This window comes from Manacus vitellinus, unplaced genomic scaffold, assembly GCF_001715985.3.
Source record: "Manacus vitellinus isolate BGI_N305 unplaced genomic scaffold, ASM171598v3 scaffold_31_pilon, whole genome shotgun sequence".
NCBI classification, from domain to species: Eukaryota; Metazoa; Chordata; class Aves; order Passeriformes; family Pipridae; genus Manacus; species Manacus vitellinus.
The window spans coordinates 3,637,402-3,654,004 of NW_021940379.1; the positions used below are offsets into that span (position 1 = coordinate 3,637,402).

Sequence of the window (16,603 nt, forward strand, 5' to 3'; positions counted from 1 at the left end):
ACCAGCACCACCTTTGTCCTTCTCACCACATGATGCACAATCCCCAGAGCACACACGATACCTTTTCTCCTGTGAGTGTGACCATGTCTAACGGGCCGTACATGAACCTCCCCGTTAAGGTCTGGGGCCCATCTTCGTTAGCGATGGTGTCGTTTATCCTGTGGTTGGCTGTGACATTCTGCATGAGGCAGGAGGGAAAGAGGAAAAAAAAAATAAAGGAAAAAAGTCTGCAGCAATGGACAGCCTCACAGGGAAATGCCAAATATAACCAGGCAAATTGGAGCGTGGGTTTCTCTGTGTCATTCCTCCACTCCACTCTGGGAAAGAATTTGACCTGTGGCAGAGGTGAGGCTCTGTGCCCTGCACTGATGGGTGGGCTGGAGTACACATGGCTGGAGAGCCAATTTCCATGGCAGGCTGTACGTGCAATTCTGATACTGCCTATTAACTCTTACACTTTGGAATTAAGAGGACATACAAACAGCTGCCAGAGAAATGTGCTGACTTTGTTTCAGTTCTAGCACAGTTCCAGCCTTCTCAGGAACTAGAGACTTTACTGGGAGAGAAAGGCCTTTACAGAGCAGAGAACTGGTATTATTGGACTTTGAAAGATGTTCCATTCCAGCTCCTTCTCTGACCCACAGCCAACAGACTCAGGTTTTTGCGAGTGTTTTACAGACTCAAGGCCAAGAGGAGACTTTGCTGATGCAGATCTTTTGGGTTGCTCCACAAAGGTAGGACATAAGCACTAATATAGACCAGCAATGCAACGTGACCCTCTGTCCACGCTGTGCCCACGCCATCCACCCTCAGAGCAATTTGTGCAGCCCAAACTGACCCCCCTCTATGTGACAGCCCCAAACCCCCTCACCCGGAGCTTCACGTGTGTCCTCTTGCGGAGCCACTTCTCCCGAGGCTTGGAGGGGGTGAACACAGACACCTCCTTCCCGTCCAGCTCCAGAACGCTCGAGTTCTCATGTCTCATCACCTGTGGGAGGACAGATCCCACCAAGGCATCACCACCTGTGTGGTGACCCCCCTCCTCCTGCCTACGCTGTTCCACATCTCCCGAGCCATCGCCGAGGAAGGGCAACACCTGGAGGGAGGTCCCTGAGTTTGCTGCTGGGCAAGCCTGCAGGTTTTACAGGATAAGTGGCCTCTCATGAACTAACAAAGCCTGTGGCCAACACTGACTTAATCCTGGCTGGGATGAAGGTTTTTTAGTCCATCTGGAGGTACAAAGATGCCTCAAACACAGCAGGATGAGCTCTGCATTTAAGATACCTGCCCTTCCTGCAGGGATTCATTAGTCCCTTCCCACGGTCTGCAAGGGACTGGTCTCCTCCTTTGAACACGAGCCTTCTCCCATTCCATGACAGACCCAGCACCAGCCACATGCTGTTCCTTCACCTCATTTCTTATTCCTCCCAAAACACATCCCAGACTGCTCTTGTCCTATGGCTTTTGCTTCTCTCACTGATTTGACCCTGGTGAAGACACACAGGGGTCTGGCTTGGCCACATGCGAGGCAGAGCCCAGGGTGTCTGTCCATCCTGGCCTCATCTCCAAGGCTCACGGAGTTCCAGAACTTTGTGCCAGTGGAATGTCACTGTGCCAGCACAAGGATCAGAGAAAGGGCAAGGTGATGCCCACCAGCCAGCTTTTGGGGCAATTCCTGTCTGTCACCAGGGCACAGTCAGGGATGGGAAGCAGGAATCTAGAGGGAGGAGGGTTAAATCCTACCTAGGTTGCTCTAGAAGGGAAAAGGAAGAATAACACTCAAAGGCGAGGGGACACTTCAAAGACTGATGTGGGACTGGGAGGTGACCCTGTACACACAGAACTCCAAAACTGGCAGTGGTCCTTGGTGATCAAAAATTAACAAGCCTCTTAAATGTGGGCTCTTTTACAAGGCCTTGAACATGTTTTGTGAGGTCAGCAGCTCTCCAGCTGAGCTTGGCTGACACGGGCCAGCTCCATTTGCAGAGCTGAAGCTGGTTTTCATCCAGGGAAATGGAAAAAGGACCCCAGGGAGGATGAGCCTGCTGGGGAGGGAGTTCATGGAAATCCAATGTAAACAAAATAACAAGTTCTACTGAAAATTATTTAAATCGTGAATCTATTTTGAGTCCTATGTGGGCTTGTTTTAACAAGATTTAATCTTTGGAGGCTAAAACTATTCAACAGCTTCTTTTTACATTTTGCTCAGAGGTGACTGTCCAAGGCCATTAGAAAAAAGTCCTTATTAGGGGAAGCAGTGGTGTGGTGCTCAGGAAGGACAGAGAGAAGACAGGGGATGAGAAAAACCCTGGTTTCAAGGCAGAGACGAGTGAGCAGAGACAGGCACTGGGGAAGGGGGTGCCAGACCACCCAGGCTTAGAATGCATGGGCAGGTACCTCCAGGTACTCAAGCTACAAGATTTGAAGCACCACTTCAGATTCCAACTGAAGCCTGAGTAATTGGCTGTTTCCTGAGTGGAACATTTTGTGTATGAGACTGTTGTGACTGTTCTCCCTCCTGCACAATTACAGTTCTCTCTTCTTTTCAGCCCTGTTAGGCTGAGTTTGATGTGGGACTATCCAGCAAGGTCTGTGCAAGCACAGAGATGTCTCACTGGGCTGGACACAGCCCGGAAAGAAAGGGTCTCCCTGGATTATCGCTGCTGCTCAGCTGCCACCAGCACTGACATCTCTGCTGTTTATGGTTCTCACACTATTTGGAAGATAACGCTGACAGAAAGTTTGCCAACAGAGTCATAAATAATTGAGAGCTGCAGCAGAGGAGGTTGGAAGGGAGCAGGGAGGATTTAACAGTTGAGCTGACACAAAGCAAACCCAGCGCTGGAGTGGGCAACACGATCCACAGAGTTGCTTTGAGTTTTGGTTTTTCCAATTCCATGCTCTAAGTATTGTTCCCTGGGGAGTTCATACTTTGTAAGGCAAATAACTCCCCCTCATCCCCAAGGAACTGAAGGGAAAATATTTCTTTTAGGAAAAAATACATTTTAAACAGTAAATTTGAATCTCAGGTCAAATATATGTTGATAAAATCTGAGGTGTTAGACTCCAGACACCAGCAATCCCCATTTTCCTGGCTCCAGAACTGCTTTCTGCTGCAGGAACATGGACTAAATTCCAATGAATTCCCAGAGGAAACCACAACAACTTAGCAAGGCAAAATGGAGAACTGAATTTTGCCTATCAATTTGTATTAAATTAATATAAAACTTCTCCTTTGGTTTTATTGTACTTGATGCTATTTTTATTTGTACTTTGAGAAGTTTCCCTTTCAGTTTCAGTCTTGAGATCCAACTTTGCACACAGAGAGCATAGATCACTTCAAGAAACAAGTGCCACTGACCTTTGCCACTGATCTGATAACAAAATTGCCCCGGGCTCTCTCCACGGATCCCCAGTGAACCCAATCTGAAACCTGCTCTGCTGTTAAAACCCAGACCCAAACCAACCAGGTGTGACAGCACATCCATGAAGTCTGCATGTGTGCAGCTCCACCACCACCACCACAGGTAAGGAACAAAAAGAAGGGGAAGAAAATGTATCTGGGGGAGGCAAAGGGTATTTTTTCACCTCTACGCATCAACGACTGTTATGGAAGGTGCAGTAAAAAAAGAACAAAGAGCCCAAAATATTTTCCAGCCCAAGGGAGATCAAGGGAGGGAGGACAACCCTACCTGTCTGAGCAGGAAGGAGACAACATCTGTGGACTCCCAGTAGCTTGCATGGAAGAGGTGAGGCAAGGCCACTGTCGGGAAAGCCGTCAGGGCGTCGGGGCAGTACAGGGCGTAGTCGATCCGTTTGGTTCCCCACCACTTGGCAGCAACTGGAAGTAAAAGACTTGTTCAGACAAAGGGGGGGGTTTTGACATGCACACATGGTCTCCATCACAAACAGGATCTCAGGGCTCTGGCTCCTCACTGCAGGTGCACCTGAGGCTGCTCCCCGGCTGGTCACACTGCTGAGAGGGAACAGCCAACCCGGGGCTCGGGGTTTGCTCAGACCAAGGGAGGAACACACACAGGTACCACTATGTGAGGTCTCCTTTATTTAAGCAAATAAGAAGGCACTGGAGGGCAGGCATTAGGGGGTCCAAGGCTCATGTACAATAAGCCTGGGAATCCATATGCCAAAACGTAAGACAGAAACGCGTCACCCCGGAGCTGTGGGAGGAAGGATGTGTGTGTTTTGCCCACTACAGTACATGCCCAGGCCATCTCCAGACCTGCTTCCAACTCCTTTAGCTTTCACCAAGGAATAGCATCCAGGTTTTGGCCACACTAAAGATGATCTGAGTATTGGGAATCCATGTGAGTTGTTAAAAGGCACCACAAGGTATATGGCATGTGCTGATGGCAGTCCCCAACAAGTCCTTGTTGCCTTCTTGGGCTACCACGTTGTAGGTAAGCAAGATGTCCAGCCCAGCCTCCCTGGGAGCACAGCCTCTGGGGTGGACAACCAGACAGGTATCTGGGAGCATCGGGACTTCACTGCATGGGGGACTGAAAAATACACTGGGTTACAAACACCACAGAGGAGCTTCTCCCTCAGGCAGCCACCAACTCGCCCACAAGTGTCCGACAGCTTCTGTTCACCCCTGGAACCTTCCCACACCTCAATGGTGCCCCGAACTCTGCCCATACACACATCCTGTCTGAATCCCTGGAAATGAGCAGGTCTCAGCCCAAAGCCTCAGACCCCAAAGCGAAGGGCTGCTTTCCCAGCACGGAGGAGTCCTCCACACCCGTGCGCTCTGGCCTGGAAAAGCAGCCAAGGAAAGAGAAGATGGATCAGATCGAGAGAGCAGCAGGAAGAGCTGTGTTTGCATGCAGGACGCAAGCTGGGGCTTTGACAAGGGCTTCCTCAAGCTTTGTTTTTCTCTGTGACAATGTTCCCTTTTTAAGGACTTCCAGGAAAGCTGCCAGGTTTAAGGTATGATCCAACACATCTCTCAGTTATGGGAAATCTGGCTGGTGACGAGCAAGGATGCTGAACTGAAAAGATGGATCCACCAGTTCCTTACAGAGACCTGCACAAAGCTCTCACCACAAAGACGTGCAGAGGGATATGGCATCAGCACATCCCTGTGGCCCAGCCCTGTTGTGTCAAGTGCCCAGGCCACCCTCACCCTGACGGTCCTTGCTTTTCTGAAGAGCCATGGGAAGGAGGAGGAGGATTTGATGGATCAACATGGCTTTTCCAGAGCACACAGGCACCTCCTCGCAGCCATTTCTGACTCCCTGTCTTCCAAACTGACAGCTCCTGGTCACGTCCCAGTCTTTCATTTCTCATGCAAGTCCCCAGCTTGGGTAATTTCAGATTCTTTGCAGGAAGCGGACAGGATCGACTCTTCCATGCTCAAAAGACAGTGGAGAGGCAGAAGCGTTGTCCCCACAGCTCTGGCCCAGAAGAATTCATGCTCCTGCCAAGTTGTTAGCCGTGTTATGATCGATCTTCGGAGCAAAGGGACAGAAATACTTGTTAAAATGCAATTAGAAATTGCAAGTGCCTCAGTGAAAGCGCAGAGATTTGTTGTGAAGTTCTGTGGCTATGGAATCAGAGAGGAAGTGGACTGGAGCGGATCTCCCCAGAATACCTGTCTTGATGTCCAGGTCGGGTATCCGATGAGCACAGCCTGCAGCCCCACTCCGTGACCCTTTGAGCTTTCTTCCCTTCGCAGGGATTTCATGTTTATGCTGCCTACGTCTCTTGAAGGTTTGGGTGGGGGATTTGTGAGGGAGGGCAAGTTGGGACAGAAGGCTAAACCCTCTACAATGATTAAAGTGGTGTTTGGTTTCTAAAAGGAAAAATAAAATATAGAAAAAAAGCAGAAATCGCACATTATTATGGCACACACTGATTTCATCCTTCAGAAATTCAAAGTACAAGAGAAGCTGCACCCTAGGGAGGCTCCCTGAAGGGAGCCATGGTTTTGTGGTGCCCCTGTGGACCTTCTCCGGCTCTCCCTGGGGACAAACACGGATTGCATCCAACCCTCAATGCCACGGCTTCAGGCTTCACGTTACCACCACACTAATGAGGTCGACAGCAAGAGCTGAGAAGGCAGAGCCGGGGCTCAGGGGACACGCCGGCACTCGGGAGCTGAGGGAAGGGGCCGTGACAGCCGTGAGGAGCCGGCACACGGGACAGGGAGCACCTGCAGCCCGTGCTGCGGCCACGCTCGTCCTCGCTGATCTCTGAAACAGGTTTTGACGGCTGTGAAATGCGTGGAGGAACGAATTACACGAAGCAGAAGCTACACGAGGAGGGGGGAGCACGGGGAAAGCAGAGAGGCGAGCGCTGTGTGGGCCTGGCCCTGCCATAGCTCTGGCAGGATCCCTCCGTCGCGACACGTCGGCCTTGGGGCATCACCCCAGCAAAACCACCCCACCACAAACCACCACAAAACAAGCACCTTCTCCCCCAGGAGCTTTCTCCTGAGCAGATTCATATTTAGCAAGCACCTGGCAAGGTCTTACCAGGACAAGTAAAAGGACACACTCTGGGAGTGCAGCATCGGCTCTCGGATGCGCTTTGGGAAGGAAAACCTCATTTGTCAGAGCCCAGGTATTTATTTTTTCCTGCTGCTGAGCATTGCCTCAAACAGGGCAAGAGGTTACAGCAGCCTCTGAGCAGCACCCACAGACTTTCAGCAACTCACACCTGCTTCAGGGAGCATTATTAACCTCAGCAATTAATTACGGAGTGAGTAATTCACAGCCCGTGCCAGGAATGGAATATCTCTAAATTTTAGCCACCTTCTGGGAATAGAGTTTGGGCTGAAGATTTTTTCATATGGGTTTGTTTGTTTGTTGTGTTTTGCTTGTTTTTTTAATTTAAGTTTTCAGCCTTTTTGGGTCCGAATTATCAGAGGTCCCTGAGGGTACAGTGTTCATCTCACACCTCAGCTGAAACAAAGAAGGGGCCAAACTGTTAACAAAGTCTGTTCTTCTCCACTGTATTAGTTGGGAAATTATACAGTCTTGGGGAAAAATAACAAATAAAATCCCTTTTATTCCTCACTTGCCTCTGGGATATGGGTCATAACTGGCTGGTTGTGAGCTGCCCTGCAGGCTACAGAAGAGCTGAATTTCTAATGCAAAGTAATAAATGTTCTGTTCTGAACAAACCTGTCCTTGCTCTCTTACAGAGGGGCTCACTCATCCCTATTTTCATGGGCCACAGTTAAGGGATCTGCATCAAGCTACATCCTGCATTACCAATCTGGAAGTGCTGATCCTGACCAGTTCTGCATAACTTATCACAGCAGCACAGAAACATCCCTTTGGATTAACCTTCACCACACACAACAGCCAAACGGTGCTCAGAATTAGCAATTATTAGATTTTTTAAACAATTTATCACCAGCACAGTCCAACATGCAAAACACAGCAGTGGTCCCTGCGTGACCATCAGATATATCACCTGTTCTTCCAGGGGATGTGATAATGCATGGCACTGCCTGTGGCAAAACCGGGCGAAGGCGGAATAATTCCAACTTGTGGTGATTAATGGGAAGCACAGCCCCGGACAGACAGACAGACAGAAGCTGTGTGGCTCGGCCCGGTGCGTGGTCGGAGAGCGGAGCGGCAGCGAGCGGGGTCTCGGAGGGGTGGAACACTTACTGTTGGCTATGTTGGAAGCAGTGTAACTGTCTGCCATTCCTGAGACCTGGCTGGCAATGCTGATCTCACTGGCTCTCCGGAAGCCCCTGAACTGAGGGGCTGAAATGGGGGTGGACAGGGACGCGTTTTCCATGAAGACGGCACCATGAGACTGAACAACATCTGCTACAAAGTTGAAACAGGGAAATCAAAATATTAGACCAACAGACAGAGGCTGGGCAAGATGAACTCAGGGAAGAGGAAGGAGGCAAACAAAGCTGGGAGGTGCAAAAACCTTTCAGAACGGATTGGAATGAAAAAAAAACCCCACATATCATTGGAGCTCTGGTTTGAAAAGAAAGCAAAGAGCACAGCAGGCAGAGACATGTGGCTGGAGAAGCAGTCTTTGATTGAGAGAAGCAAAATAAGTAGCTCAAAAATCAGATCCAAAGAAAAACCCAGGCAGACTTATTCAAGCAGCAATAACAAGCATGTGTCATACAAACAGATGTGAATATACACAATTTTATATATTCACATCAAGACAAAATAACCAAGGTAAGGAGAACAACAAAAAACAACCTTAAAAAGGGGATATTTGTTTTCTTGAAATATTGAGATTTAAATGAACTTCTCCAAGATAAAAACAGTAATGAAAAAAAAAGAAAAATCAAGAAAACATCTTCATGCCTGGCAGGGACTAATTTGAACCTGTATTTTATTGCTAATGGATACAGCCAACACTCGTTAAACTGAAGTAAAGGCTAGTGAAAGGAGCCTGGTGCTCAGCACCTGCTTCTCCCATTGGAGCTGGCGGATCCGGGAATGCTCAGTCTCTGTGAAAACAGAGCTTCTCGGGTACAATGTCTGGAGTTTTAGATTCCAATCTGAGGTTTACCAAGTGTGGCCTAATCCCTTAGTACATAAATACAGAAGAGGAAGGTTTAAAATCATGCTCATATGGACTTTACATATGGATTGGAGGGAAAAGGACCTCAAATGGCAAACCAAGAGATGCTGAAAGTCACAACAAAATCTCTGCATTTCAGTTTTCTCTCTGTAACAGTGGTAAGAACATCCACCCCTCTGTGGATGTTATGAGGCCCAATTAAATGGGATATCCCAAGCTCCTGCACTGCAGAGGTTTGTAATGCCAATACCAGGTGCTTCATAGCAGGCAGCACCAGTATGGCAGGAACATGCAAAAGCAAAGCCATTTACTTAATTTTTTTAAGGTTTTAAGGTTGCCCATCTCTGCTGCACCTGAGGAGCAGCACCTGAACTTTATCCCCAGGTATCTGACAGGGCACAGGTCTGTGCTCTCAGCCAGCCAGGAGATGCCATGGGGAACGTGAGGACATCACTCCCACACACCAACATCCTTCACCTATTTCAGCCAGTTTAGATATCCCTGGATTAATCTCAGTGTGGAGCTGACACAGGGCGTTGTTTTGGCAACTGGTTTATTTTAATATCGATCTTTTTTTGCTTGGGGCTACTGATTTTCTCCCTCCCATCTCTCAGTTCACAGCAGCAGTGCCTGTGCCCACACAAATCCTGCTGCAGCCGAGGGAGAGGGAATGTATGAAGCTGAAAATGTGTGGCTAAGTGTTGGTAAAAGAGTTCTGTTCTCTGCAGGGAAAATCAGGCCACAAGCTGCTCTGTGTAAAAGCTTTGTGGACTGCAAGATCTGAGCCTTAGCGGGAGCCTGACCTGATGATGAGCTGCACACACTGCCCACGTTGTGCCTGAAAGGCCATTAGCAGCATCACTTTCTCAGCACTTTCCCCCTCTTTTCACCTTGCTTCGAGCTGCTGCCTGTCAAGGCTGTGACCAGTATCCACAACCCAGTGCTGTTTTCTGACTGTACAAAGCACCAGCTTGAGCAAGAGAAGACAATTCAAGCAGAGAACAGGAGCTGCATTGAACCCCATAAAGGTCTCAAGTGTAAAGGGTCTCATTCCCATTGCTGCAGGACCTGGGACAACCCTCTCATCTCTTCCCTGATTACCCCTCCCTCTCCTTTCTGTGGCCTGTGAGATCCTTCTGCATTTCTGTCACTCATTGGGTGCCCCAACAGAGGCAATGACCATCAGCTTCCCTGAACCTGCTCAGATTCAAGGAGAGGTTTGGCTTTGTCTGTACTAGGAAAAATGCCAGGTTCAGGTTTAACTACCAGAGAAGACTGAACTTCTTCCTCTCCCTCAACCTAAAGCATCTGTGGCTTGAATTAGGAAGCAGCTGGAAGACACAATGAAGGATGTTACAGTAACGCTCCACAGGAGAAAAATCAGGGCCAAAAATGGTGCTGCCTGGGCAGAACCCAGAAAGTGAATAAAGGAAGAAACAGTGGTATTTTGGGCTTGCTCTTCTTAGCCAATCTCGCTTTCCTGGGCCTGACCAGGGATTTTGGAATATAATGAGTTTGCAGGAAAAACACCCAACCTGAACAGCTCTTCCAATCCCATCCTAGAGCCACCAGAGGAATAATTCTCACTCCTATAAAAACCTGAAGTGTTTTAGCATCACTGAACTGTTCAGTTCAGTGTCACCCACTGCTCTGCAGGGCACGAGGTGCCACTCAACAGCAGTGCTCCTGTGCTCCAGCCCACTCAGGTTGCTCTTGTGTTTCTCACTTTTCCCAAGCTACACACCCTCGGTCCCTGAAACAAGACAGTTTCTAAGAAAAACAAGGGCCAGGAACAGGCAGAGCAGGAAATGTGGAGAAAAACCTGTTTTATGCATTACTGCCCCCTGAGGCAAGCTTCCTCCACCCCAAATATGTGACTTCCAAAGAAAATCCTGGGACCTCACTAGCAGAAAAAAACCCCAAACATAACAATGTATTTCCTAACTCTCTGTATTCCTTGCACCAAATCCCTTATGTAGCAATTGTGAAACTAAGGGGGCTTTCTTGGGGACTGTAGTGACCAGGGTGGGATGCCAGCAGAGACTCCTAAAGGGAGCCATCTGAACTCTCCTGCACTGCAAAGGTGCATCCCCAGCCACAACTCAGGTCCTGACAACCACGGGGAGGTTTTTCAGGAAAGGCCAGGGTGAGGTCAGAAGGCCCAGCAGCAGCAAGACTTTGATCAAGATTAGCTGTTCCTTCATCACTAGATAAGGACAGAGGTGCCCTGGTTTACTGCACTGGCTGAAGTGCACTTTGTACTGTGACTCAGGGCAGACTTTATCAGAGTGAACACAAGGAGACGTGGCTGGAGCAGTGCCCTGAACACCCTCCCTGCCAGCAAAGCACCTGCTGCTGCTCAAACCACACAGCACAACCAGTGCCATAACCTGAGATTAAACTGCACTTCCTTAAGAGGGAACATAGGCAGCCAAATCACCTTTTTCCTTTCTTTTGGCCTACAACAGATCTTTAATACTCATTTCAGTCCTGTGCCCCTTCATTTATGGACTCATTTGTCAATGTTCTCACTGTTCCCCACTAAGTGAACAGCCTTGGGCCATCCTCTCATGTAAGTCCTTGGGGTACCTGAACGACAGATTTTGATATGTGCTATCTGCAGGGTGAGCTGTTGCAGCAAAGCAACAAAGAAATACTTAAAGCAATCAAAAATATGTACAGTTCAATAAAAATAAAAAATAGAAAAGCCAGCCAGCTGCTCAGCACAGGCCAGACCTCGCTTGCACTGGAGTCACTGCTCAGTGCTGGGAACTCTGCAGTTGCTACCCTGAGATCAAGAGTTACAGATTTCTGTTGCCCATATTTTTTCACGATTCTGGAAATTTCCTGCAGTCCAGTGGCTGAACTGGAATTCAGCACTTGCCACCATCAAGCCAAGCACTGCTTGGCCACACTGTGCTCTTGACACACAGGGTAAAGAGCAGAGAATCATCAAATCCTAGAATGGTTTGGGTTGGAAGGGACTTCAAAGATCACCTAATTCTAACTCCCCCGCCACAGGCAAGGGATGCTTCTCTGTCCTGACCACAGGCAATATCAGCTGACAGCTAAATGGCATTTCATTAATGACCTCCAAAGTGATTAATTAATAGTACCAGATCTTTTCCCTCTGCTTGGTAACAGAACCTCACAGCACAGGCAACGTGGCAAGTGCACACCCAAAAATCATCTGCACCTTCAAGAGACAAAGGGAGAGACGATGAGGGATGGCCAGAAGTGTCGCCATCCTGTATGACCACATAACATCCCACAGGATCAGCTTGTTAAAGACAACAGGGCAGCAAACCCAGCTCTCGATGCAAAACACCAAGAAAGGAATGAGAAGGGGCAAGTGAGACACAAAGAGGAGAAGAAACCAAAGTCAAGTCTCATCAAAACTGAAGATGCAGCACCAGCCACAACCAGAATAAACAAGGCCATGCAGCATTTGCGATGGAAGATAAGGCAAAACAAACGCATCAAACTTTGCTTTTAAGGCAGAAGACGAGAAATTAATTTAAAAAAGCCAACACTTAGAGCCACCCTGGGATCCGAAAGCCTCAGTCACTGTGTTGGGCGGAGCCACGAGGAGTGTCCAAACATGAAAGATTCAAAGGGACAAAATCTGGTGTGACACGGGCATTAATTGGACTTCTGGGCATGGTGCAACATGGTGACTGCTGACAACCCTTTCCCAAGGGATCTGCCCATGTTAGTACCACACAAGCAGGACCACCAGGGACTCCTTCAGCATCAACACCAGCACGGGACAGTCTGTAATCCCAGCCTGTTGTTTCCACGGTGGGTCTCCCAGCTCCAAGCGTGATCCCAACTGGTTATTTCATGCGGCACAGCCCGAGACACAGCATGAGGATTTCAACCCCAGGAGGCAACAGTATGATCTCCAAGAAACACCCCAAAAACCCAACACCACAGACAATACAAAAGTGTAGATTACACACACTCAGCAAAACCAGCACTTTTATTGGAAACATCTTGCCAATTCAGTACGGGAACGGGGATACTTGTTTCCATGAAGCTGTCCTGGTGCTGGAGAGCACCCAGAGGGCTACTTTCCATGAGGAGGATGGGATTGTTCTGGATTGTCTCAACTGGAAGCAGATGGGGAAAAAAAAACATAACAGAAGGACAAAGAACAACAGACATGCGGCCACAAAGTGTTAAACATACAAACAGTTACACCCCAGCACTTAAATATGAGTCTTCAATGAACAGACAACCTCCAAATAGAGTAAAAGAAACAAAACAGGGGTGACTTTCCAAACAGACTCACATCAGAGATTAACTGGGAGCAGAGGAGAACACAACAATGGCATTTCAACAACAAAAGGGAGTCCTCTTAACCCGCTTCTCCAATGAGCCAAATCCATAAATACCCAGCAGATCCAGAGAAATCTTTTTACTATGAGGGGAAAAAAACATGTAATGGGAGAATCAGACTCACAGCCTACATAGTGCAAAGCACAGGAATAACCAGGAATGTGAGTTTGATTTTACTCTGCAAATTCACTGAAATGAAACAGAGACCAGCATTTAGTACAGATGGGAAAATGGGGGGGGGGGGGAAACAGTCTAAGAAGATTTCTGAATTGTGGACTTTAAAAAAAAGCTACCTGCATGAGTAGATGTGCATGAGCAGATGTGCATGAGCAGTGTTACAGAAGGTTTGGTACAGAACTAATTATAATGGAGCACCTGAATTTTACGTGATCAACAAAACATACAGTTTAATTATAGCAGCAATTAACTTTTCTGGAGCGTCCTACAGTGAACACAACTTCAGTAGAGGCTTGGTGAATCATGGTCAGTCCTTCTGGGTAATGTGTCCATCACACTGAAATTTGGACCCTGATGGGAAGGAATAGCCTGTTCCTTTATGATAAGCAAATGAAGAGGTTTTGTCTTACAGGAAATGAATTTTAAGTTGGTTTTTGTCACTTTTATTCATTAAGGCAGAGCAGTGTCTCTTAAAATAACCAGGCTCAAACCTGGAGAAGGTTTTGCAATCACTCTGCCCCTCTCCTAAGTTGAGCTAATTGCTGTTTAACTCTTCTCCACCACATAACAAGTGTCTCTCCAAACACAGCCAACTCAGAGGTCCAGGCAGACACAGCACTCTACTAAAATCCCTGCTGCTGCACAGAATGATAACCAGAACACAGGCTGTGTAGTGTCAGTGGGGCCTCTGGGTTCAGTGAGAAGAGGGGCTTTGGAAGGTATTATTTAAGAGAAACAAAGTAAGATGTTCAGGCATAATTTAAGCAGCCCCTTGCAGCAGAATACACCCAAAAAGCAAGTTGCTTTTCAAGTTGCTATAGATTCCCTGAGTTGTTGTAACTGGCCTGGGTACAAATGTAATTGTGGGTGGATCCATTTTTGAGAAGTGTTGCAGCAAGATCTTTGCTAAATCTGACAAGTGAGTGGGGCCTGCAGAAAGTATTTTAGTCGCTTTTTTTAAACATGGGGTTTAGTTTGTGCCTGTTTAACAACCCAGACCTCAGGATTCAGCAATTACAACCTCTAAAGACACTGATACACAGGAGACCACTGCTTTGGATTTTCAATTTTAAGATGATGCATAGTGTGACCAGAATTATTCAGCTCTAGACATAAGAGTCTTCTTCATTTAGTCCTGTATGATTCAAGTATTAAACAAATGGAATGCTCCCCCCAGAGCTTGGGGAAAAACAACCACCAAATCCCAAACTTTCTAGCTGGTGGCTTTGTTTTTCTCCTCTACTTTGCTGGCAGGATTTCTTGTGTGTTTTAAGTCTAGTTTTACAGTAGTGACTCTTAGTTGCAATTTAATCAGTCACAGACTAACAACCTCTATCCAGGGAAAAAATTATGGTGAATTGTTCTTGCAATTGTCCCAAAGTCCTGGCCCCTGCAGGGAACTAAAGCTTTAGGTAAGCAAAAAAGTCAAATTTAGTTCTGCACAGTGTTGAGTTTCCCTGAGAGCTCCTTGCAATGAGAACCTGCACTGAAATATCAAGAGCCTATGAGAGTCCAGGCACAGAAGTGAGGTGAGGATGGCAGGAAACAGAATTTATTTTACTAGACCAACTGCAAGAGCACTGATGAAATGGGAGCTGAGGCAGGGCATGGTCAGGAAGGGCATGAACACAAGTGTTTTGGACCTTATTACAGCTGCAGTTGGGGCAGAGCAAGTGAGGAGGCCACAGACAGCAGAGGAAATCTAGGTTTCCTAGGAAGACATAATGTCTCATTGGCACGGTGGGAAGGGCAAGGCACTGTCACCAGCCCACTGACCTGCAGGAGCCTGTCCTATGAAAAAGCATAGGACAGAACCAAAGAAATCATCTCATCATCTCATTGTTTTCTTGGTGCCTTCCAGTCTTCACTGGCCCTCCAAGCATTGAAGTCCTAAACTCTGCCGAGTTAATCCTGTTTCCTTCAGTCCCAGTCACAAGCACCAGCTTGGGTGTAAAACAGGGACCTTCACAGAGAGGTCACCTCATTGTGGCTCTCAGCAGCTGAAGGCCCTTCAGGGCATGAGGGACACAAGGCACTGATTTTGTTGGAAGAAAACTCTCCTTTTCTGGTAAACCAGGAACAAGGCTAATGCTGCAGGGCCAGCTGCTTTGATAACTTCATGTAAAATGTGGATACAGCCCTTTAAACAGCAAGTATGGCCCCAGAGTGACTTACCCAAAACAGCAGAATTGCCATCACCCAGTGGAAATCTCTGGTACCGGGGAATATTAAAGGGGGGCAAAAGGTAGAACTTCTTCTCCAGAAGAGGCTCGAGGCGTGAAGCAGATGGGTCTGCAGGGTGGAACAGGTTATAGACCTGCTGACAAGCTGGTCTGAGCTGAAAGACTAAAAAGATGAAGAAGAAAAAAACAAAGCCAACTCAAGTATCAAAAGATTATTAGTTAGAATATTGTAAACATTTGTGTGTAAAAAGGACAACTGTTGGGTTAAAGATAGTGCTAAGGATTTATCATCTCCCTCATCTCACAGTTTAGTCAACTGAAACAATTTATTCATTATTTATAGACTCAAGAATTGTCCAGTATTTTTAATGCTTGGAAATACAATGCAAATAAACAGTATAATCAGTACTGGTCAGAGCACAGAGTGATCTGCTTCCTTACAGTGCATAAATATTATAGAGGAATGTTTGGGTTTAACCAAATTCCTCCATCTACCATCCACTAAGGGAGCTCAGCAGTTTGCACCAGAACTTACTGTCAAGAGCTGGAATTACAGTTTTTCTCAGTGCAAGAACCAGGCCCAAGGGAGAACCAAAGAGGAAGAAGTCTGTGATCTCAAATTCAAACTTCCCAATATTTCCTCCATCCAGCATAGTGGAGCTACTCGATCGCCTGGATCCAGGATCGTTTCTCAGAACACTAGAATGTAAACTGGGACAAGAAAATAAAGTCAAAATTTCATTCATGCTGTGTTTTCATAAGTAAAGCCTGGATTAGTGATTGACAGTGAATATAATTTCTATCTCTTCAGTGAAGGAACTGTGCTAATCAACCCACAATGACCCCATTCCACCGGCATCACTGTACAAATCCAAGCTTCAAGTGGGTTCATTTACACACTGTGTCCTCAAAATGTTTTTCTTTTGAGGGGTCCAAATCTTGGTTGCTGCTAGTAGGACACTTATTTGCAAGAGAAAACAACCAACAAGCTAAAATTACTAGAGTAGCAGGGAAAAAGCAGGTTTACAGTGATTCACTCCATGACACACATTAGTGCTGTGCTTTCTGGCTGTTCCTTCACCTCATTCTCAAATGTTATGGAAAGTTGTGCTCACCCATTTCTACTTTGTGGAAACAGTTGGAAAAATGTTATTGGATTGAAAATAAAAAAAAAAAGAAGAAAGAAGGGAAAAGAGAAGAAGAAACATCAAAATCTGCAGGAGGATTTCTGATACCTTCGTGCATCAAGTTTGCACCACAGATTCCATGTGTGTGGATGGCACTCACTGGGAATGAGAATTCAGGGTAATTCACTCTGTGGCCATGTGGTAAATTGTATTTATCCTGCAACCAGGACTCTCCCACTTCTCTTC

The 16,603-nt window shown here is 47.1% G+C and overlaps 1 protein-coding gene across 2 annotated transcripts in view; it reads right to left on the minus strand.

The window, feature by feature from the left end:
* The window catches only part of PITPNM2 (phosphatidylinositol transfer protein membrane associated 2), a 126,918-nt gene that overhangs the window by 7,236 nt on the left and 103,079 nt on the right, over positions 1–16,603 (minus strand). For both annotated transcript variants that reach the window (XM_018076313.2, XM_029961154.1), the window contains exons 15-22: positions 15,766–15,941; positions 15,223–15,393; positions 12,492–12,641; positions 7,641–7,805; positions 5,612–5,812; positions 3,693–3,841; positions 872–988; positions 62–178 (exon numbers count right to left, since the gene is read on the minus strand). In XM_018076313.2, coding sequence (XP_017931802.2) covers positions 62–178; positions 872–988; positions 3,693–3,841; positions 5,612–5,812; positions 7,641–7,805; positions 12,492–12,641; positions 15,223–15,393; positions 15,766–15,941 — 1,246 coding nt within the window. The remainder of the gene's footprint in view (positions 1–61; positions 179–871; positions 989–3,692; positions 3,842–5,611; positions 5,813–7,640; positions 7,806–12,491; positions 12,642–15,222; positions 15,394–15,765; positions 15,942–16,603) is intronic.